This window comes from Pollachius pollachius, assembly GCF_949987615.1.
Source record: "Pollachius pollachius genome assembly, chromosome: 6".
NCBI classification, from domain to species: domain Eukaryota; kingdom Metazoa; phylum Chordata; class Actinopteri; order Gadiformes; family Gadidae; genus Pollachius; species Pollachius pollachius.
Window position 1 is genome coordinate 687,448 of NC_136939.1, and position 21,769 is coordinate 709,216.

Consider the following 21,769-nt stretch of genomic DNA (forward strand, 5'->3'; position numbering starts at 1 on the left):
AAACTGTTTTACACGCAGCCCGTTGTCTGTGATACGGTTAGGGGGAAGAAGTGACAGCAGCATATCTCACTAGAAACGACAACGATCCAAAACATGTTGAGGACTACAGTTTAGGTATCATGGTAGTGTGTGTAATAATAAAGGAGATAAGACTGGTAAGAAAACACGCCAAGAAATCACAATAGCGTGACGATGATCCATGTTGACCTCGGAGCCTCTTTCACTTTCTAGAGCTCAGTGCTATGGAATAATAGCTATATATATATATATATATATATATATACATATATATATATATATATATACATATATATATATATATATACATATATATATATATATATATATATATATATATATGTATATATCATATATTACACATGGATTCTAACAAAATATCGAAGAACCTGGGTCCAGGTTTTCTAAAGTAATCCAGTGGGATTTCGGATCACGGATTGGATCTAATCCTGGAAATGGGTTTTTCAAAGCAAAAGAGGGATTCCGAACTAAGATCAGATCATGCATTCCGATTTAACATTTGATGTTACATTTGACATTTACAACATTTGAAATCTGCCCTTTGGGTTTTTCAAAACTTTGAACTCGGTTTGGGATCTACTCGATCCAAAAGAACAGGATTACCCTGATCCCGTCGGAAGGGTGGATTCAGATGGTTATCCTGAAATTTGGTATGTGGATCAGTGATCCAATCCAATGTTCCTTTAAAAACTGGCATAAAATTAAGATGGATCAGGAAATCCTGGATAGCAGAACATGGGCTTTCCATATCCGGATCAGATTACATTTTTCTTAAAACTGGGCCCTAATGTTTATATGTTGCTGGTCAACCCTGCGACGGAATATTTGTGAGGTCATTTTTAATACATTACATTGATTTCAAGGTAAGCTGAAGTTCATGTACTTCAACAAACACGATAAGCCTAACTACTCCTAAAACCTTTACGATGTGTAAAGTACACCCTGTTCAGCCCTGAGTAGTGGTAGTTAGTGAGTTAGTCAGTCAGCACCCTGGTCCCTGAACGTGATGACCCCACACGCTATCTTATCTTAAGACAGGGCGCGGCCGGGGCAGAGTCCAGCGTCTTCCAGAGAAGGAAAGAGAAAGCAGAGAACCTCCTGGAAGGTCTATGGCTTGGAAACACTGCAGCCAGTTCTATTGTAGATTTAATTAACCCCACCTTTTACCACTACCAACATTGTGTTTATTTTTCTATGTCATGATATTTTGAGCATTGTTGAGGGTTATTAGTTGTAGACAGCAGTCGAGCACAAAACACCTTCGTCCACTAGAGGCCAGTAAGGTGCATTAAGCTGCATTATGGTGCATTAAGGTGAATTAAGGTTCAGTAAGGTGCATTAAGGTTTAGTGAAGTGCATTAAGGTGAATTAAGGTTCAGTAAGGTGCATTACGGTGCAATAAGGTTCAGTAAGGTGCATTAAGGTTCAGTAAGGTGCATTAAGGTTCAGTAAGGTGCATTACGGTTCAGTAAGGTGCATTAAGATTCAGTAAGGTGCATTAAGGTTTAGTAAGGTGCATTAAGGTGAATTAAGGTTCAGTAAGGTGCATTACGGTGAATTAAGGTTCAGTTAGGTGCAATAAGGTTCAGTAAGGTGAATTAAGGTTCAGTAAGGTGTAATACGGTTCAGTAAGGTGCATTAAGGTTCAGTAAGGTGCATTAAGGTGCATTACGGTGCAATAAGGTTCAGTAAGGTGCAATAAGGTGCATTAAGGTTCAGTAAGGTGCATTACGGTGCAATAAGGTTCAGTAAGGTGCAATAAGGTGCATTAAGGTTCAGTAAGGTGCATTACGGTGCATTAAGGTTCAGTAAGGTGCATTAAGGTTCAGTAAGGTTAATTAAGGTGAATTAAGGTGAATTAAGGTTCAGTAAGGTGCATTACGGTGCATTAAGGTTCAGTAAGGTGAATTAAGGTGCATTACGGTGCAATAAGGTTCAGTAAGGTGCATTAAGGTGAATTAAGGTTCAGTAAGGTTCATTAAGGTGAATTAAGATTCAGTAAGGTGCATTAAGGTTCAGTAAGGTGCATTAAGTTTCAGTAAGGTGCATTAAGGTCGAGTAAGGTTCAGTAAGGTGAATTAAGGTGCACTGCGCTGCAGTAAGTTGCAGTTCATTCTCCTAAGGTGTTTCCAGTGAATTTGTTTGGTTTGCTTTCGTTTTGTTATAAAAATAAATTTTGTTTATAACGAAGAGTTGAAAATTTATTCTACAATGTACATACATTTGATGAAACGATCGCTAGAGTAAATTGGGACCACGCTCAACTTATTTCCATTCTAATTTGACTAGCCGCCCACTACAAATAAAATACCAACATTCAAGAACCAAACCCGCTCCAGCTCTTCTTACACTCTGGATGTAAGTCTCTAATCCATGGTAGTTACAGAACCCTGACCAGCCGACTCCACAAAGACGTGTCTAGGAGAGTAACAGAGTTTAAATCCATTAAAACACCTTCTGTCCACTATTCAATCGTGACGTTAAATTACTAAACATTGAAATCTGCCAGCGCTAAACTTCTAATAATCGGATTCTACCTCAGTAGATTAATAAAAAAAGGTTAGGGTTTATTCTAGGTAGGCAATCATGAAACAAACAAACATTGACAAAAACATTTTGGAATAGAAATAGACAAAGTACAGACAGAAGACACTCCCCCAGGAGGTAGACCCATGACTCCTCCTTTATGGGGGGGACCCCAGCAGGTGTAGGATCACTCCTTTGTGGGGGGGGGGGGGACCCCAGGAGGTGTAGGATCACTCCTTTGTGGGGGGGGGGGGGGGGACCCCAGCAGGTGTAGGATCACTCCTTTATGGGGGGGGGGTGTAAGTTCACTCCTTGATGGGCGTGCACCCGGAGAAGAAGCTGTTCTGGAGGCTGCTCAGGAGCCTCCTCTTCTTCTTTAGGATGCTGTTGATGTTGCCCTCGTCTCCCTCCTCTTCGCCCTCCTCTTCCTCAGGGCTGAGCAGCGGCTTCCTGTCCCAGGTCAGCTGCTCCGGGGTGTGGCCCAGGTCTCCGACCTCCTGGGGAACCTGAGGGAACACATGGCTCATTAGAGCGTGGCACCCCCGCCCTGACCACTCTCACTCGCTCTATGAATGAACTGACGTGTGACCCTTCCATGGTCTCAACCTGAAGGGCCAATCACCTGTTAGTCTGAGGACCGCATCATATCCTGTTTACAAGAACATTGCCCTAGCCGCGCTCCAACGACAACGCTCCCCGCCCCAGGGCTCAGGCCGCTCTCTGATAGGCTGCCCGGCCCGCTCTCTGATTGGCTCTGGCGGGAGGCTCACCTTCTTGGCGGGCGGGCAGGACGGGCGTATGAAGAAGTTGCCCGGGCTGATGGCGTTGGGGTCCTGGGGCAGCGAGAGGCCGTCTGGGGGCCCCGCCTCCACGCTGGGGGAGTCCTGGGGACGGAGGGGCTCAGGTTAACTTGATACGGAGGTGATGGGGGGGCTCAGGGTAACTTCAGGTAAATACAACAATACACAGACAGCCACCAACAGACAGACAGACAGACACACACTAGCAGACAGACAGTAGCAGACAGACAGCCATTGGCCGTACCTCAGCCCCGGGGGGCTCCAGGTTGCGACAGCGGGCGTGGTCACACTGGCAGTTCTCTCCACACGTCATCTTCCCTTTACGGCAGCGACACTGCTTGTTATTACAGCGACCCTTACAGGCACACTGGAGACAGGAAGATACACGTCACTCACTAGAGACCCTTACAGGCACACTGGAGACAGGAAGATACACGTCACTCACTAGAGACCCTTACAGGGACACTGGAGACAGGAAGATACACGTCACTCACTAGAGACCCTTACAGGGACACTGGAGACAAGAAGATACACGTCACTCACTAGAGACCCTTACAGGCACACTGGAGACAGGAAGATACACGTCACTCACTAGAGACCCTTACAGGGACACTGGAGACAGGAAGATACACGTCACTCACTAGAGACCCTTACAGGGACACTGGAGACACAAGGTACACCATCAGGAGACCCCATCACTAGATACACCATCAGGAGACCCCATCACTAGATACACCATCAGGAGACCCCATCACTAGATACACCATCAGGAGACCCCATCACTAGATACACCATCAGGGGACCCCATCACTAGATACACCATCAGGAGACCCCATCACTAGATACACCATCAGGGGACCCCATCACTAGATACACCATCAGAAGACCCCATCACTAGATACACCATCAGGAGACCCCATCACTAGATACACCATCAGGGGACCCCATCACTAGATACACCATCAGGAGACCCCATCACTAGATACACCATCAGGAGACCCCATCACTAGATACACCATCAGGGGACCCCATCACTAGATACACCATCAGGAGACCCCATCACTAGATACACCATCAGGGGACCCCATCACTAGATACACCATCAGGAGACCCCATCACTAGATACACCATCACCCACTGGAGACAAGATACTCCATCCCTCACTACAGACTGCGGTCACTGAACACTCACTCTGCACCACATAAACATTATGTTCTTCTTACCAAGTTCTCTTAATGAACAGTGGTACCCTTAAATAAGTTAAGTTCCTCTTAATGAACAGTGGTACCCTTAAATAAGTTAAGTTCCTCTTAATGAACAGTGGTACCCTTAAATAAGTTAAGTTCCTCTTAATGAACAGTGGTACCCTTAAATAAGTTAAGTTCCTCTTAATGAACAGTGGTACCCTTAAATAAGTTAAGTTCTTCTTAATGAACAGTGGTACCATTAAATAAGTTAAGTTCCTCTTAATGAACAGTGGTACCATTAAATAAGTTAAGTTCATCTTAAGGACAGTGGTACCGTTCACTAAATTAAGTTAATCTTAAAGACAGTGGTACCGTTCACTAAGTTAAGTTCTTCTTAAGGACAGCGGGACCATTCACTAAGTTAAGTTCTTCTTAAGGGCAGCGGGACCGTTCACTAAGTTAAGTTAATCTTAAGGGCAGCGGGACCGTTCACTAAGTTAAGTTGATCTTAAGGGCAGCGGGACCGTTCACTAAGTTAAGGCCACCCTCCCTTCCTGCCATGTTGGGGTTCAGATCCTATAACCGCTGGACTGAACCCCTTCCAGCGTCGTCGTGCCGCGGTGTGAATAAAGCTACGTGAAGCTACGTGAAGCTAGGTGAAGCTACGTGAAGCGCACCCCGGTGGCCTTGGGCCTCCTGGAGGCACGGCGGCGGTCCTGCTTCTCGGGCTGCCACTCCTCGTCCTCCTCCTCGGTGTCGGAGGCAGACACGATTTCCTCCATGTTGATGGCCAAGCTGAAGGGCGCCTTGGCCGTGGTGAAGCGCTTGGCCTTGGGCTGAGGACACAGAGCAGGTTCTCAGTGGGGGGGGTACTCAGACAGTGGACCACATGAAACTACCCCAAAGGATGGCAGGAAAAATGAGAAGTGGAAGGAACGTAAATCTGACATCAGGAGAAGAGCTGTGGAAAAGAACCGGCATCTCTACCTGCTGACCCTGGAGGGGTCCCCTCTACCTGATCTGACCCTGGAGGGGGTCCCCTCTACCTGCTGACCCTGGAGGGGTCCCCTCTACCTGCTCTGACCCTGGAGGGGGTCCCCTCTACCTGATCCGACCCTGGAGGGGGCCCCTCTACCTGATCCGACCCTGGAGGGGGTCCCCTCTACCTGATCCGACCCTGGAGGGGGTCCCCTCTACCTGCTCTGACCCTGGAGGGGGTCCCCTCTACCTGCTGACCCTGGAGGGGGTCCCCTCTACCTGCTCTGACCCAGGAGGGGGTCCCCTCTACCTGATCCGACCCTGGAGGGGGTCCCCTCTACCTGATCCGACCCTGGAGGGGGTCCCCTCTACCTGATCCGACCCTGGAGGGGGTCCCCTCTACCTGATCCGACCCTGGAGGGGGTCCCCTCTACCTGCTCTGACCCTGGAGGGGGTCCCCTCTACCTGATCCGACCCTGGAGGGGGTCCCCTCTACCTGCTCTGACCCTGGAGGGGGTCCCCTCTACCTGCTCTGACCCAGGAGGGGGTCCCCTCTACCTGATCCGACCCTGGAGGGGGTCCCCTCTACCTGATCTGACCCTGGAGGGGGTCCCCTCTACCTGATCCGACCCTGGAGGGGGTCCCCTCTACCTGATCCGACACTGGAGGGGGTCCCCTCTACCTGATCCGACCCTGGAGGGGGTCCCCTCTACCTGATCCGACCCTGGAGGGGGTCCCCTCTACCTGATCTGACCATGGAGGGGTCCCCTCTACTTGCTCTGACCCTGGAGGGGGTCCCCTCTATCTGCTCTGACCCTGGAGGTGGTCCCCTCTACCTGCTCTGACCCTCCCCTGGAGGGGGTCCCCTCTACCTGCTCTGACCCTGGAGGGGTTCCCCTCTACCTGCTCTGACCCTCCCCTGGAGGGGGTCCCCTCTACCTGCTCTGACCCTCCCCTGGAGGTGGTCCCCTCTACCTGCTCTGACCCTGGAGGGGTTCCCCTCTACCTGCTCTGACCCTCCCCTGGAGGGGGTCCCCTCTACCTGCTCTGACCCTCCCCTGGAGGGGGTCCCCTCTACCTGCTCTGACCCTCCCCTGGAGGGGGTCCCCCCTACCTGCTCTGACCCTCCCCTGGCGTTGGGCTTCTTTTGTGGGGAGAATGAGGGCCAGTTGCATGAAGCACAGGCCCGTCTTTCTCACTAAACTGAGAGTATTTGCAGCCTTTCAATGTTCATGTTTACCCTGCCAAATGAAGCGCACTGACATTATTTGATGTTCCTCCTCCTCCCCCACAGTGGAGGAGGAGGTATCCCATCATGCACCACCCTGAGCCCCCCCGGCCAGAGAGACGCAGCGGTCTCACCTTGGGGGGGACGTACTCAAAGGAGTCGTCCTGGCCGGTCTGCTCGCTGGCGGTTGCGGTGGTCGGCGGAGGCGGCTGCACCTGGCGGCCGGCCCGCTGGAGCAGAGACAGGTGCTGGGGACGGCAGGGCAGCGAGGTTCAGACAACATGGCCGCCAGTACAGGGAGCGGTGCGCCCTGATTGGTTGAGGTGCTGGAGGGCCAACAGGGGCCGTTCATGACCCCGTGAGGCCAGGTTGTAATGCACAGTTCAATCAGAAATACACCAGACATATGGGTGGTATATATGTGTTGTCAACGCCCGCAGTCGATTATCCAGTCATAATAAATGACCTCCCTGAGGTAGATTTTGTATTTATAAATCAACTCTGTACCTCTGGATTTCTTCTTACTCCCAGGTCTCGTAGCGTCACAGATCCGTACCTCTTTGTGCTGCTCGTTCTCCTTCTGGAGCTGCTGGTTCAGTCCGCTCATCTTCTCCAGCTCCTCCTCCTGAAAGTATGGCAACCAAATCGGAACACAGGTCACAGGTCAGCATCCGGCCCCGCCCCCGGACTACCAGTAAGATCTCAGTTCTGAACGACGCACTTCCATGTGCATTCTCCTACTTCTGTTCTTCCAGAGCTGGTGGTCTGAACACATTCTATGGGGCACCCACCAGCCAGCTCTGTCTCTGGACCAGCTCCCTCTCCTTCTGCGACGGCTCCCCGCTGGGCAGCTGCGCGGCCGGTCTGCTCTGGAGCTTGTTCAGCAGGTACTGGACCTGGGGGGGGGGGGGTTCTGTTAGCCCACACACACACAGAGCCCACGGCTCACAGCGTTAAGAAAAGGGAAGCGAAACATGTCCCATAAACCTTTCAACATTATCCTGATGATGACAGGACAACACCTGGTGTACTGGTATAGACTGGTATAGACTGGTATAGACTGGTATGTTCTATACAGCTGCTCTCACTGTTTCGATGGCCCGGTCTGGGGCCCGGTCTGGGGCCCGGTCTGGGGCCCGGTCTACGGCCCGGTCTGGGCCCCGGTCTGGGCCCCGGTCTGGGGCCCGGTCTGGGGCCCGGTCTGGGGCCCGGTCTGGGGCCCGGTCTGGGGCCCGGTCTGGGGCCCGGTCTGGGGCCCGTCTACGGCCGGGTCTACGGCCCCGGTCTGGGGCCCGGTCTACGGCCCGGTCTACGGCCCGGTCTGGGGCCCGGTCTACGGCCCGGTCTGGGGCCCGGTCTATGGCCCGGGGCCTGGTCTACGGCCCGGTCTGGGGCCCGGTCTGGGGCCCGGTCTGGGGCCCGGTCTGGGGCCCGGTCTACGGCCCGGTCTGGGGCCCGGTCTGGGGCCCGGTCTGGGGCCCGGTCTACGGCCCGGTCTGGGGCCCGGTCTACGGCCCGGTCTGGGGCCCGGTCTACGGCCCGGTCTGGGGCCCGGTCTACGGCCCGGTCTGAGGCCCGGTCTGGGGCCCGTCTACGGCCCGGTCTGGGGCCCGGTCTACGGCCCGGTCTACGGCCCGGTCTGGGGCCCGGTCTACGGCCCGGTCTACGGCCCGGTCTACGGCCCGGTCTACGGCCCGGTCTACGGCCCGGTCTACGGCCCGGTCTACGGCCCGGTCTACGGCCCGGTCTACGGCCCGTCTACGGCCCGGTCTGAGGCCCGGTCTGGGGCCTGGTATGGTAGTCCTATCCAGCTGCTGTCTGAGGCTCCATGGACAGCAGCTGGCTGTGGGGGTGTGTGGAGGTGGTGCTGGGTGGGGCCAACCTTCTCCTGGTGGTTCTGCTCCAGCTCCACCCTCTGCTGTTGGTGCTCTACGTCCATGGTGGACATGACGCCGCGCTCCTCTGCCAGCGTCCGGCTCAGGTCCTGCAGGTTCCCCTGCTCCTGCTTCAGAGCGCTCTCCAGACGGGCCACCACAGACTTAGCAGTCACCAGCTAACACACACACACACACACACACACACACACACACACACACACACACACATTAATTTTACAGCTCTTTTTGAAGACCCTCAAGATGTCCAATGATTGTGCAAGGCAATAAAACGAAAAACAACAATAAAGTAAAGGGAAATAAAAATGATGCAGTGCAGTATGTGGAAATACAACTCAACACACACACACACACACACACACACACACACTAATATCAGCTCCAATAATTAACCAATAATGTCCAATAATTAACAGTTACAGTTTAACAGTAAATCCAGTAAATCCTGGGGCGTGGCAGAGAAACGGTTGGTCCGGTTCCGGCGTTACTTCCTGATTGGCCTTCCCATTTGGTTGGATTACCAAGGACACCTGATGGCGTCAGGTGACCAGCCTCCCCTCCTGCAGGGGCTACAGCTGTCCACTGGGGGCGCTGTGTAGTGACCAGCCTCCCCTCCTGCAGGGGCTACAGCTGTCCACTGGGGGCGCTGTGTAGTGACCAGCCTCCCCTCCTGCCGGGGCTACAGCTGTCCACTGGGGGCGCTGTGTAGTGACCAGCCTCCCCTCCTGCAGGGGCCACAGCTGTCCACTGGGGGCGCTGTCTAACCATCCACTTCCGCTTAAACCACCACCAGGACCAGACTGTCGTCTTAGACGGGGCAGCCCATGTTAGAAGGGGGGGGGGGCGTGCGTGTTAGACCGGGAGGGGGCCGTGTTGGACGGGGGGGCCCACCTCCATCATGAGGATCTTCAGGGAGCACTTGGCCTCCACCACCGTGTTGATGTTGTCCCAGCGGTGCTTCGCCCGGCCGTCGTTGTCCGCTGCCAGAACCTTCTGCTGGAGGTCTGCAATCTGGGCGCTCCTGAGGACCAGAACCAGAGCAGGACGTTAGCACAGGACCTCCACCTGGAGAAGGACCTCCACCCCCCGGAGAAGGACCTCCACCCCCCAGAGAAGGACCTCCACCCCCCAGAGAAGGACCTTCCCCCCTAGAGAAGGACCTTCCCCCCTAGAGAAGGACCTCCACCCCCCAGAGAAGGCCCTCCTCCAGGTTAAGGCCCTCCTCCAGGTTAAGGCCCTTCCTGGTGAGAGGTCAGGCAGCGAGCCGATTGGCCGGACCCACCTGAGGCCCATCTCCGTCTCCAGGTTCTCCACCTGCTTGCTGATGGGCGTCTCCTGGCCCACCTTGCTCTCCAGCTCCGAGATGATCAGCGTTCGGCGCTGGAAGACAATGCGGTGGGTGAGTCACAGCGCCGTCAACGGATGGGTCCTACTCTGGTCTGGGTCTGGACGCTCCCACTGAATCATCTATGAGGAGGAGGTCTTACCCTGATGTTGGTATGGGACTGTCTGGGGGTCTCACCCTGATGTTGGTATGGGACTGTCTGGGGGTCTCACCCTGATGTTGGTATGGGACTGTCTGGGGGTCTCACCCTGATCTTGGCGGCGGACCGCCCCCCCGCCTCCAGCTGCCCTTTAAGCTGGCTGATGTCGTGGGCCAGGATCTTCCGGTCCTCCAGCAGGTCCTTTAGGTGTCGCCGGGCCTCCTCCGTGCTCACCAGCAGCTCCACCTCGTTCAGCAGCCATGACTGGACACACCACCACCACTATTAGCACCACCACGATAAGCACCACCACCACCACCATTAGCACCTCCACCAGTGGAGGTCAACACATCTACATATATTTTGAATTTAATAAAGTACTCTGAACCTTGACCCGGCTGGCGGCCGTCTCCATGCCGCGGCCGTGGACGTCCCTCCTCTTGTCCGACACCTCGCTCCTCTTCTGCAGCGCGTCCTTCAGCCGCTTGTTGGCCGCCGCCGCCTGCGGACGCACGGACACCCCATTAGTCCTCACGGGACGCACTGAGGGGGGTCCGTCTGTCTGAAGCCATGAAGCCTCTGTGAACACACTGCTTGTGTTGATCCCGGGTGGTAAACAGAGCAGGTCTAACAGAGCCTCAGCCCAGAGCTGAGCCCAGACGTCGGGACATACCTCCTCCGTTTTGCGCCGCAGGACGTTGGCCTGTTTCTGGAAGTCTCTCTCCAGCTTCATGATCTCGTACTGCCGCTTACGGTCCTGGACGAGACAGCAGGGGGGCACAGGGGGTGGAGTACAGCAGGGGGGGTGAGGAGGAGAGGGGGTGAGGAGTAGAGGGGGTGAGGAGTAGAGGGGGTGAGGAGTAGAGGGGGTGAGGAGGAGAGGGGGTGAGGAGTAGAGGGGGTGAGGAGGAGAGGGGGTGAGGAGTAGAGGGGGTGAGGAGTAGAGGGGGTGAGGAGTAGAGGGGGTGAGGAGGAGAGGGGGTGAGGAGGAGAGGGGGGGTGAGGAGTAGAGGGGGTGAGGAGTAGAGGGGGTGAGGAGGAGAGGGGGGTGAGGAGGAGAGGGGGTGAGGAGGAGAGGGGGGTGAGGAGGAGAGGGGGGTGAGGAGGAGAGGGGGTGAGGAGAACACAGTAGGGTTGCTCAATTATGGAATGAATCATAATCACGATTATTTTGGTCAATATTGAAATCACGATTATTCAAAAGATTATTTTTGAGTTTGAAAACATGAAGCATTAATTCAGCATGTCTCTCCCAAAACACACTTTGGAACGGAGAACTTTGAAATATCGCCTTACAAAGAAAATACACTAAATGGTCAAATAGAAAATGTTGACATCTAAACTATATTGTACAGATATGTATCCAGCTGTGCTGCACTTTCTATAAAACATTTAATGAAAAAATAAATCAACTCAATTATATTAGTTTTGTGATCGTTTGACTAAAATCGAATCGCGATCAACATACGATTAATCGCCCAGCCCTAAAAGAGTGATGAGGAGTACATGGTGATGAGGAGTACATGGTGATGAAGGGTACACGGTGATGAAGGGTACACGGTGATGACGAATGCGCAGTAATGGACCACACAGCACGACCCATACCTTCTCCTTGAGCTGCAGCACCTCCTTGTCCTTCTGGCTCTTCCAGACACGGAACTTCTCAGTGTCCTCCTTCAGTTGCCGCATGAGCTGCACCCGCTGGGACCTCATGGACTGCAGGACACACCCGGCCCATTACAACCCCAGTGAGGAGACGGGGGCAGGGGGGCAGGGGGCTGACATGAAGTGGAATTCCGGCGAGAAATTGAACCCAGGGTCTTTTTCAGCATTAAAACCCATAAAATAAGCCCTCCAGAAACTTTTTTCGTTGATAATCGAGTATAGAGCTTGCCCAAAGTTGGCCGGAGCAATGTAACAGCCCAAATGGCCTCCATGTTATTGGCTCGGGCCCTAGGGGCACAGCGGACGCTTCCAAATCTGCATTTTTTAACCACTAATATTGTTCAAAATAGCAACAACCCTCTGCAGTAGCATGTTTAGTGTCCCTACACATAAAACGAAGCATCAACAACTTGGTTAGCGTACCTGGAGTTTATTAAAAAAGACCAAGTTTTCCAAGTAAGTAATTTTCGCCAGAATTACACTTTATAGGTCCCATGGCATGCTACTTTATGGATGCTTTAATATAGATATTAGTAGGCCCCAAACACAGTATTTGAAGACGTTCCCGAAATTCAGCCGTGGTGCAGAATTACAGCCACTGCGAGCCAGTCGCACATTGAGCTTTCCCCAAATGCGCTGTTTCAGTGTCTGTAGCTTTAATGCAAATGAGGAGGAGAGAGGCGGGTCAAGAAGGAGGGTGGGGGTGTGGCCCTGAGCAGCTTTTGGCCACGGTACCACGCGCTCTGTTTACAGTGGATGTATCGCAATGGCGAGGCGCACACAGCCTTTAAATATTCTAGAACACACGAGAGTCCTGGAGCTCTATATCTAAATAATATCATATTGGCTGTGTGAGCCTCCAGACGATATTCTGAATCTCAAATGGCCGCGTTCTCCGACGTCTCTGGTTCTTCCACGTCCACATCAATCTGAAGTAGACTGAACCGCGCGCTGCCTGCAGCCGGTGCTTCGCGGCGGTGGTGCCTCGCGGCAACCGGCGGCAGGCAGCATGTCGCAGTTCATGTACTTCAGGTAGTCAAAGCCAAAGTTCCTTTCCCCTAATTCCTTCTCAACCATGGCTGAGATAACCCCAACTACGGTCTCATTGTGGAAATGCAAGAGACGTCAAAGAACCAACGTGTTATGCGCCGTAACATCAACAGCAAACCCTTGCGTTACAGTGTGTGTAATCACACACGCATGTGGTGCTCGCACGGTCGTGTCTCATTGGCAGGCCAAATTCTCTGGGCGGGTAAGGCAGAGAAAGGGGAGGAGCCTAGATCCTTTATGACGACATATGGGACCACATTCCAAATCAGCGCACTTGAGCCTCCGTTTTTTCCAAATGCGAGCAGAACACCTAGTGCTCGTTTTACACCGAACGCAAGTTTTAGCCACTGGGGGACCATAGGCAGGCTAGGGGAACTCATATTTATCTTAGAAAACCTCATAAAGTGAGATTTTCCTGCCATGGGACCTTTAAGGTTGACCTTGAATTGATCATACCATCTAGAAGGAGACTAAGCATCAACCTGGGATTGATACGAGTATGGATCATAGCAGTCTGAAGAGGGGCATCAGATGGGATTGATACGAGGATGGATCATAGCAGTCTGAAGGGGGGCATCAGATGGGATTGATACGAGGATGGATCATAGCAGTCTGAAGGGGGGCATCAGATGGGATTGATACGAGGATGGATCATACCAGTCTGAAGGGGGGCATCAGGTGGGATTGATACGAGGATGGATCATAGCAGTCTGAAGGGTGGCATCAGGTGGGATTGATACGAGGATGGATCATACCAGTCTGAAGGGGGGCATCAGGTGGGATTGATACGAGGATGGATCATAGCAGTCTGAAGGGGGCATCAGGTGGGATTGATACGAGGATGGATCATACCAGTCTGAAGGGGGGCATCAGGTGGGATTGATACGAGGATGGATCATACCAGTCTGAAGGGGGGCATCAGGTGGGATTGATACGAGGATGGATCATAGCAGTCTGAAGGGGGGCATCAGGTGGGATTGATACGAGGATGGATCATAGCAGTCTGAAGGGTGGCATCAGGTGGGATTGATACGAGGATGGATCATAGCAGTCTGAAGGGTGGCATCAGGTGGGATTGATACGAGGATGGATCATAGCAGTCTGAAGGGGGCATCAGGTGGGAGTGGTACGCCCTAGGCTCACCTGTATCTCGCTCATGAGTTTGGAGACGCCGCGGACCGAGGACTCCTTCAGCTTCAGCAGCTTGGACTGCTCCATCATCTTCTTCTTCATCTCCACCAGCTGGGCCTCCAGCTCCTGCAGTCGCTTCCTGCGCTGCTCGCTCAGCCTGGGGGCGGGAACAGGAGGAGGAAGGGGAGGGGTCAGGAGCAGGGCTAGCGGACCTGTGGCTACAGCTAGTGAGCTAGTCAGGTGTTTTTGGGGAGTGGCCTTGGAGGGAGGCCTGAGGGGAGGGTTGGCTAGACCTGACAGATGAAGAAGGACATGGGGAGTCTAGTCCTGGTGGATGTAGAAGCTCTGGAGTAGAGGGGTATAGTCCTGACGGATGTAGAAGCTCTGGAGTAGAGGGGTCTAGCGGGCTCTTACTTGGCGTGCTGGGTGTCCTTCTTGGCCGACTGCAGAGCCAGGACCAGGTCCTCCTTCTCCTTTAGCAGCGAGTCCACCGACGACTGCAGGCTGTGCATGTTGTGCTGCGGGGAGAACAACGTTAAAGCATCCCACCTGCAGACCTGGATAGAGCCAGGCTCGGCTCTACACTGGCTTTACTCTACCATTGTGCTGTTTTACTTAGGGATACTTGAGCCAGGCAGATACTCTAGACACAAGGGGTGGGAAAACACTGGTTTAGGAACCCACTACTAAATATCCCCCCAGTGAGTTATCGGTGTCAGACTCTAGACAGACTCTAGAGGACAGTAGACCTGGTCCTGTGTGGACCCCTAGAGGACAGTAGACCTGGTCCTGTGTGGACCCCTACAGAAGACTGACCTGGTGCTCGCTCTGCATGGGCTCCAGCTGGCTGTCGTTCTGACACATCTTCTTGACGAAGGCCTCCTTCAGGGCCAGCACCTTGTTCAGCTCCATCAGCTCCTTGGACATCTGGGCCTGGCGCAGGGCGTGGTGTGCTGTGAAGCCCCCTGCCACGTCCTCCTGTCAGGGGTCCGGATTGGATTAATAAAGGACGATCAGAGGTTTGAATAGAGGATGATCTTCTCGTTATGGTATCAGAGGTTTGAATAGAGGACGATCTTCTCTTGATGGTATCGGAGGTTTGATACGACGGTGCGGGAGAAGTCTTCCCTTACCGACGGAGAGACGCCTGCCGGATCGCCAGCTCCTTCCGGATCGCCAGCTCCTTCCGGTCCATCTTCTCCTGTTGCCATGGCGTCGATGGAGGCTGCGATGTCGGCGCTCTCGTTCTGCACAACAGAGCGCACACAACAGCCAACCGGTCAGAGAACCCCAGCTAACCACAGCAACACAACAGCCTCTTCAGTCAGCCCCCACAATGGGACACCCACTCCCATCAGGGTGTGTTGGGGTTCATCTGAGGGACGGCGCGCCGCTCACCTGGAGCTCCAGGATGACATCCTGCAGGCTCTTCATCAGCTCCACTTTCCCCTTCAGCTCCTGATCCTCCAGGGTGACCAGGACGTTCTGCAGGTCCAGCTTACACCTGGAAGAACATGAGGAGACCATGAACACATTCTCCAGGTCCAGCTTACACCTGGAAGAACCAGAGACCATGAAGACCTTCTCCAGGTCCACCTTACACCTGGAAGAACCAGAGACCATGAAGACCTTCTCCAGGTCCACCTTACACCTCCTAGAAGAACCAGACACCATGAAGACCTTCTGCAGGTCCACCTTACACCTCCTAGAAGAACCAGACACCATGAAGACCTTCTCCAGGTCCACCTTACACCTCCTAGAAGAACCAGAGACCATGAACACCTTCTCCAGGTCCACCTTACACCTCCTAGAAGAACCAGAGGAGCTTCCTCATCCATGCTAATGCAGTGACCATGAAGACCTCTGCTCCTTTTGGTCCTTCTGTCCACACTACAAGGTTTTCCTTTTTAAATGATCAAAGATGACCTGCCAGGTGGATGGATTGTGTTACTTTGTAGCCAGGGAAAGTTTTGAGAAGGTTGACTTACGGCTGAGACCTGATCATACTGTAGTAAACTAAAGCTGGACGTTAACTCTTTAAAATAAACTGTAGCTGTAGCAGAACGGTACAATATTGCCCAAAGAGGTTTCTTTGAAGAGGGGTCTCTGGGTAAGGGGTGTGGGCGCCTTGCGGAGGCGTGGCTCCACAGGAGGCTCTTCTACTCACGCCTCGTGCTCCTTCAGTTGTTCCACTTTGCCCTGAAGCTTCTCGTTGGCCTGCTCTGCCTGGAGGAGGAGAGGGGAGGTCAGTGTGCGAGGAGGACCGTCCGTCACGGAGCTCCTCCGCCCCCAAGAACCAACTCCTATCTGTTGACACGGGTCTACAAGACGGAGCACAGTATCAACCAGTACAGAAACATATGGGACAGTTGTAGCCCAGGACTCACCATGATGATCTTCTCGAACATGAGTGCTGCCTGGCCGGTGGTCTCGCTCAGCTCCCTGCAGAGCCGGCTGTTCTGGTCCTGGAGGCTTCGGTTCTTCTCCACCAGATTGCTCACGTTCTCCGACGACTCGGTCCTGAAGGAGAGGATAGCGTGAGGATCCCCGGAGCAACAAAGGTTGTGTGTTCGATACCAATGGTCCCTCTGCAGCCTATCTGAGGGTAACCTGGAATGTCGTAGATGCCCCAACTTCTAATTTCCAGGGATTTCCGATCTGGGATCAATAAAGAATCATCTTCTCTTCTTCATCTTGAGTCCTTTTTGCTGAATGACTAAACGGTCAGCGGGGTTGTATTAAAGCACTGCGTGAGATGGTTGGGCTGGCGTCACAACCAATAGTATGGAAATAAACACGCAGTAGGAAAAGCTATATTTGGTCATGCTGGTCCCGGAGAGGAGCGTGTGAGAGGGGAACTCTTACCCAGAAAGCAGTGGGGCCACACCGCCGCGGGCGTGCAGCAGCATCACCTGCAGCTCCTGGACCTGGGGCACACAGGGGGGGGGGGGGGGGGCAGCACCGAGGTTCAGACGGAGTCAGACCCACACACCTCGGACACGTTTGGGTTCTGCTTTATTACGAGGGCATTGCAATATTATATACACACAATATTCATGGCCTCAAGATTAACATTAATCGACATTATTTGCTTATGTCCTATACAAATATAAGAAAATAAATTATTTTGCTCTGGCTTCGCGGCCTAGCCGCAGCAGGTTTAGAGGGGAGACCCCCTGGAGTTACCCCAGGGGGCCGTACCTCCAAACCTAACCCCAGGGGCCCTACCTGCTGCTTGAGGCGCTTGGTCTCGGCTGTCCGCGGGTCCATGTTCACGATGGGCTTGTTCTTGATCTTGCGGGCGCGGTCGGCGTAGCGCAGCGTGTTGATGGTCTCCTCGATGTTGGAGTCGGCCGGGCTGACGCACGCGATCATCAGCGTGTGGCTGTTCCCGCCCAGCGAGTCTGGAGCAGGAGGAGGAGGAGGAGGAGGAGGTCACGCCACTGTAGTGGGGTTGATGCCTGGTTGATGGCAGCCTGAGGCTCTTTAAACCAGCCATCCAACACATCAAGCCATCATCTACCACACCTTCCACACAGCAACCACACCTTCCACATGACCATGCATGACTACTGACACTGTACTTGCCGTTGTCATTTCCTGGTTAACGTAACTGTGGTGTGTGGCTGATGGCTGGTTTAAGAAGCTTCAGGCTGGTTTAAGCAGCCTCAGGTTGGTTTAAGCAAATTCAGGCTGGTTTAAGTAGCCTCAGGCTAGTTTAAGCAGCTTCAATCTGGTTTAAGCAGGTTCAGGTTGGTTTAAGCAGCCTCAGGTTGGTTAAATGTCTTAAATAAAACTGGCATTCCTCAAGGAAAGTTTAGAAATCTACGGTACAGTTAAAGTTCTATTTTTGTAAGATCAGAAGATGTTTTTACTTTACTTCTTCCAACCGGATTCAGCAAGAGCCAAGAGAGCTACAGCATCACTGATTGGCTGGAGGTATTTGAACCGTGTAGGACCACGCCCATATGTCCGTCAGTCCGCCCAGCCGAGCCAGACTGACACACATTGTGAAACACACACTTAATCATCTGCGTGGTTTCAAGAGGCTAGCACAGCAGGGGATTGAGCCAAGGACCAGCTCACTGTCCCCATGCCAGCCATCCTGCCGGGTAGTGTTACAGCTCTACAATGGAGCCCCACGATGCCATGGGGTCACATCACCAGAGGGAGGGGCCTACGTTCCGAGGGACCTCCAACCACAGAAGGCCGCTGCTACGCTAAGTGCCAGCGCGCGGGCAGGGCCGCCGTACCTTGCAGCAGGCGGGTGACCTTGGAGTCTCTGTAGGGGACGTGGGTGCCCTTCTTACTCTCCTCCCCCAGGGCACTGATGACGTTCCCCAGGGCCAGCAGCCCGCGGTTGATGCTGATGCCTGGAGGGACATGGAGGGACGGTTCACTGAACACAGCCTAGACCCCAAGGACTACGCAATATTTGACTACACACACACACACACACACACACACACACACACACACACACACACACACACACCCTATTTAACTGGACAACCTATAGACCAACACCAGCCCGCACCGCCCAACTCTGACCTTCCTTCAGACGATCGCCCTCCGCCTTGGTCTTCTTCTGCCTCTCAGAACCAGCCAGGTCCACCAGGTGCAGTTTGGAGACCATAGAGTCTGATCTGAGGGCCCACACCGTTGGTAAAGACGTTAAACACACAAAGAGAAACAACCATTGAATTCTTTGAGTTTTGTAATTGGACCAAACAACCTTAGACTGCAGGGTTACTTCTTCCATTTACGTTTACCGATCCACTCCCCTGATTATAGCTAGGGGTACACTGATCTGATCCTGTTTATAGCTAGGGGGTACACTGATCCACTCCTGTTTATAGCTAGGGGTGCACCGATCGGATCCTGTTTATAGCTAGGGGTACACCGATCTGATCCTGCTTATAGCTAGGGGTACACCGATCTGATCCTGTTTATAGCTAGGGGTACACCGATCTGATCCTGTTTATAGCTAGGGGTACACTGATCTGATCCTGTTTATAGCTAGGGTTACACTGATCTGATCCTGTTTATAGCTAGGGGTACACCGATCTGATCCTGTTTATAGCTAGGGGTGCAGCCGTGAAATAGAACAATGTGATGTGTGTCAACTATGTGTCAAATAATATGATAATTCAGTCATGTTGCATGTATTTACTTCTTCTAGCCTAATCAGCTTTTAAATGAAATAAAGAATTACGATGGGCCTATCGGATCGGCCGTAACTAAGGTTCCCTCTGTAACGAGGAGGGGACGGTCGCTGGCGGGCTGCGATTGGTCCACTCACTAAGGTTCCCTCGGTAACGAGGAGGGGACGGTCGCTGGCGGGCTGCGATTGGTCCACTCACTATGGTTCCCTCGGTAACGAGGAGGGGACGGTCGCTGGCGGGCTGCGATTGGTCCACTCACTTGTCTTTGCTGCGGCGCTGCTCCAGGGTGATGGTGAAGATGGCGTGGGAGCGGGACGACTCGGCGTTCATGGCGGTGGAGCCCACAGTGCGGGACGAGTTCCCCAGCTCCAGGCAGGCCACCATCTCCTGGGCGGACGTCACCTCCCTCTCCGTCAGACCCACGATCTGGGGGGAGCAGCGGTCAGGGATGGACTATAGACGTTAACAATAGACGATGGAGGAGGTCATCCACCAGCAGACAGACCCAACAGGTCCCAGAGTTAAAGACTCTGCAGCACTGCGCTCACGTTCTGAAGGACTTGTGAGCACAGACTGAAACGGTAGCCTCGAAGAATTTCTACCTTGATGCCGTCTTTGGGGTCCTCGCGGATGCTGATGGTGGGCTTATCTTTGGACGGGCACAGCAGGTCCAGAATATCCTCATTGTAGATCTATTATTACAGATGCAAAGCATTGACAGATGAAGGAATAATAAGTTAATTTTATATAGCGCCTTTCTCACACTCAAGGTCGCTTTACAGTGTCATGAACACACACAGAACAAGACAGCACAACAACAAGAATAAAATAAAAATAAATAATATATACAGAGGGCCTATGCAGTGTGTTCTTGAAACAGAAAGGTCTTGAGATGAGCTTTAGAAGTGCAAAGCACCGCGTGAAAGCAGAGCTTTGTTTGCAGTAGGTTGTCGTCGCCAGGGCAACAGCGAGGGAGGGGGGCCACAGACCTCCAGGTAGGACACTGTGAGGGTGAAGTCGCAGCCGCCCCCCTTGTCCTTCTCCTGGAAGATGCGCTGGATGACCCGGGGAATGACCCCCACACAGGGCTGGTCCTCCTGGGCTGAGGTGTACGTGCCCCCCATGGAGAAGGTCTTCCCAGAGCCCGTCTGCCCGTACGCCAGCACGGTGGCGTGATAACCTGCACACGTAGAACCGCTTCATTACATTAACGGCCACAAGGAAAACAAACCAACACTAACGAGTCCAACTCTCAACACAATGTATAGTGAAGACATGTGGGTGAACCGTTTACCAACTTCAGAAGGACAGGAAGATGCGTTCACATCAACCTCTGGAGCTTTGATTTCATGTTCAACTGCCACTACTGGCTTTAGTATTTATCACCTCATCCTAAAAGTGTGCATCTTTGCATTCTCTGTTCTCCGACGGGACATGAACGTGCCGGTCCTGAACATTCAGTTAAACATCCCAACCTACCCTTGAACAGCCCCGACAGCAGCGGGGACACTGCCACAGTGAACACCTCCTCTTGCTCGGCCATGGGGTCGAACACATAGTCATATGTGAACGCCTTCTCCGTGCCCACAATAACCTGAAAACCATGAAACGCCAAACATGTCAAGTCCCAAAAAGACATGGCACCAAATTGACATCTGTGACCCATCCCTTCCAAAACATTAAATCCATTCAGTTGCTTCCAAAGACCTGCCAGCTGTGGCCAGCAGAGGATGTAATCATTATTTTTAAACTGAAATGATGGCCGATAGAAGCGGCTTGGTGTCAGTGTGCGGACGGACCTGCGGCTCCCCGGGGCTGAAGGTGAGGCAGCACTCGCATCCCTCGTTGAGCTCCTTGGGGACCAGCGGCCGGCAGCGCAAGGCCACCCGTACCGGGATCACCTTGGCCTCATTGTTGGTCATGATGCTCCACTGCTCGGAAGACGATAACGAAGGTATATCAACACCTGTCACTATGGCATCACAGTCAGTACGGTTCAATTCTAAATAATATTTATTATCAATACGTTCAAGTTTATTACACAATCATATATGCTGCGAGGTTCACTACTACGTGTATTGGGTTGGCCCAGTCCCCCTCAGAACCACAGATATGGGGGGGCCCTAACCACTCCAACCAGGCGACACCTTACGCTCACTGCTTCCAGAACTTTGCTGTTTTCACTGGAATGGATCATGAAGCTTCAGGTCGATTACCTTTGGATCGATGATACTGATATTCTTTCAGTGGAGCTGATTGCTCACCAGTAAACGGTTGTCATGAAGCAGATACTCACAATACGTCCCTAAGCCTCGAACATACGATCCGCCTCCAGAAACAGTCTGTTTCCAGAATTAATCCACTTCACGATGAGACACGTAATGCAACGTTGAACTTTTGAAAAGGAAACAGTGTTGTGCCAAGTGCCGACGCTTTGTGCCGAGTGCCGGAGCTTTGTGCATCGGTCCTCCCTGGTTCTGGTCGGGAAGTCGTCGCGTTTATATCGCCCGCCAGTTTTAAAACGACGTCTCCGCCTCCTGCTTCTTCTTCTGGGAGTTATTTTAAAACGCCCTAACGTCTTCCACCTCGCGTTACTGCCCCCTAGCGGAGAGCCCAGACCT

At 52.9% G+C, this 21,769-nt stretch overlaps 1 protein-coding gene across 1 annotated transcript; it reads right to left on the reverse strand.

Annotated features, from left to right (window-relative positions):
- Positions 1–2,296: 2,296 nt before the first annotated feature.
- On the reverse strand, positions 2,297–21,637 carry kif4 (kinesin family member 4). The gene is made up of 31 exons (XM_079738838.1): positions 21,445–21,637; positions 20,948–21,079; positions 20,628–20,742; positions 20,138–20,328; positions 19,751–19,840; positions 19,408–19,574; positions 18,535–18,629; positions 18,237–18,356; positions 17,212–17,387; positions 16,849–16,910; positions 16,371–16,503; positions 16,151–16,209; positions 15,382–15,487; positions 15,117–15,230; positions 14,800–14,961; positions 14,398–14,501; positions 13,996–14,140; positions 11,743–11,853; positions 10,811–10,894; positions 10,526–10,639; positions 10,246–10,401; positions 9,936–10,033; positions 9,545–9,674; positions 8,641–8,811; positions 7,550–7,654; positions 7,315–7,383; positions 6,893–7,006; positions 5,230–5,388; positions 3,610–3,732; positions 3,336–3,449; positions 2,297–3,071 (listed from the first exon to the last, which is right to left on the reverse strand). Exons 2-31 carry the CDS (start codon positions 21,068–21,070, stop codon positions 2,871–2,873), a joined length of 3,711 nt encoding a protein of 1,236 aa, XP_079594964.1. The 5' UTR covers positions 21,071–21,079; positions 21,445–21,637; the 3' UTR covers positions 2,297–2,870.
- Positions 21,638–21,769: the final 132 nt, after the last annotated feature.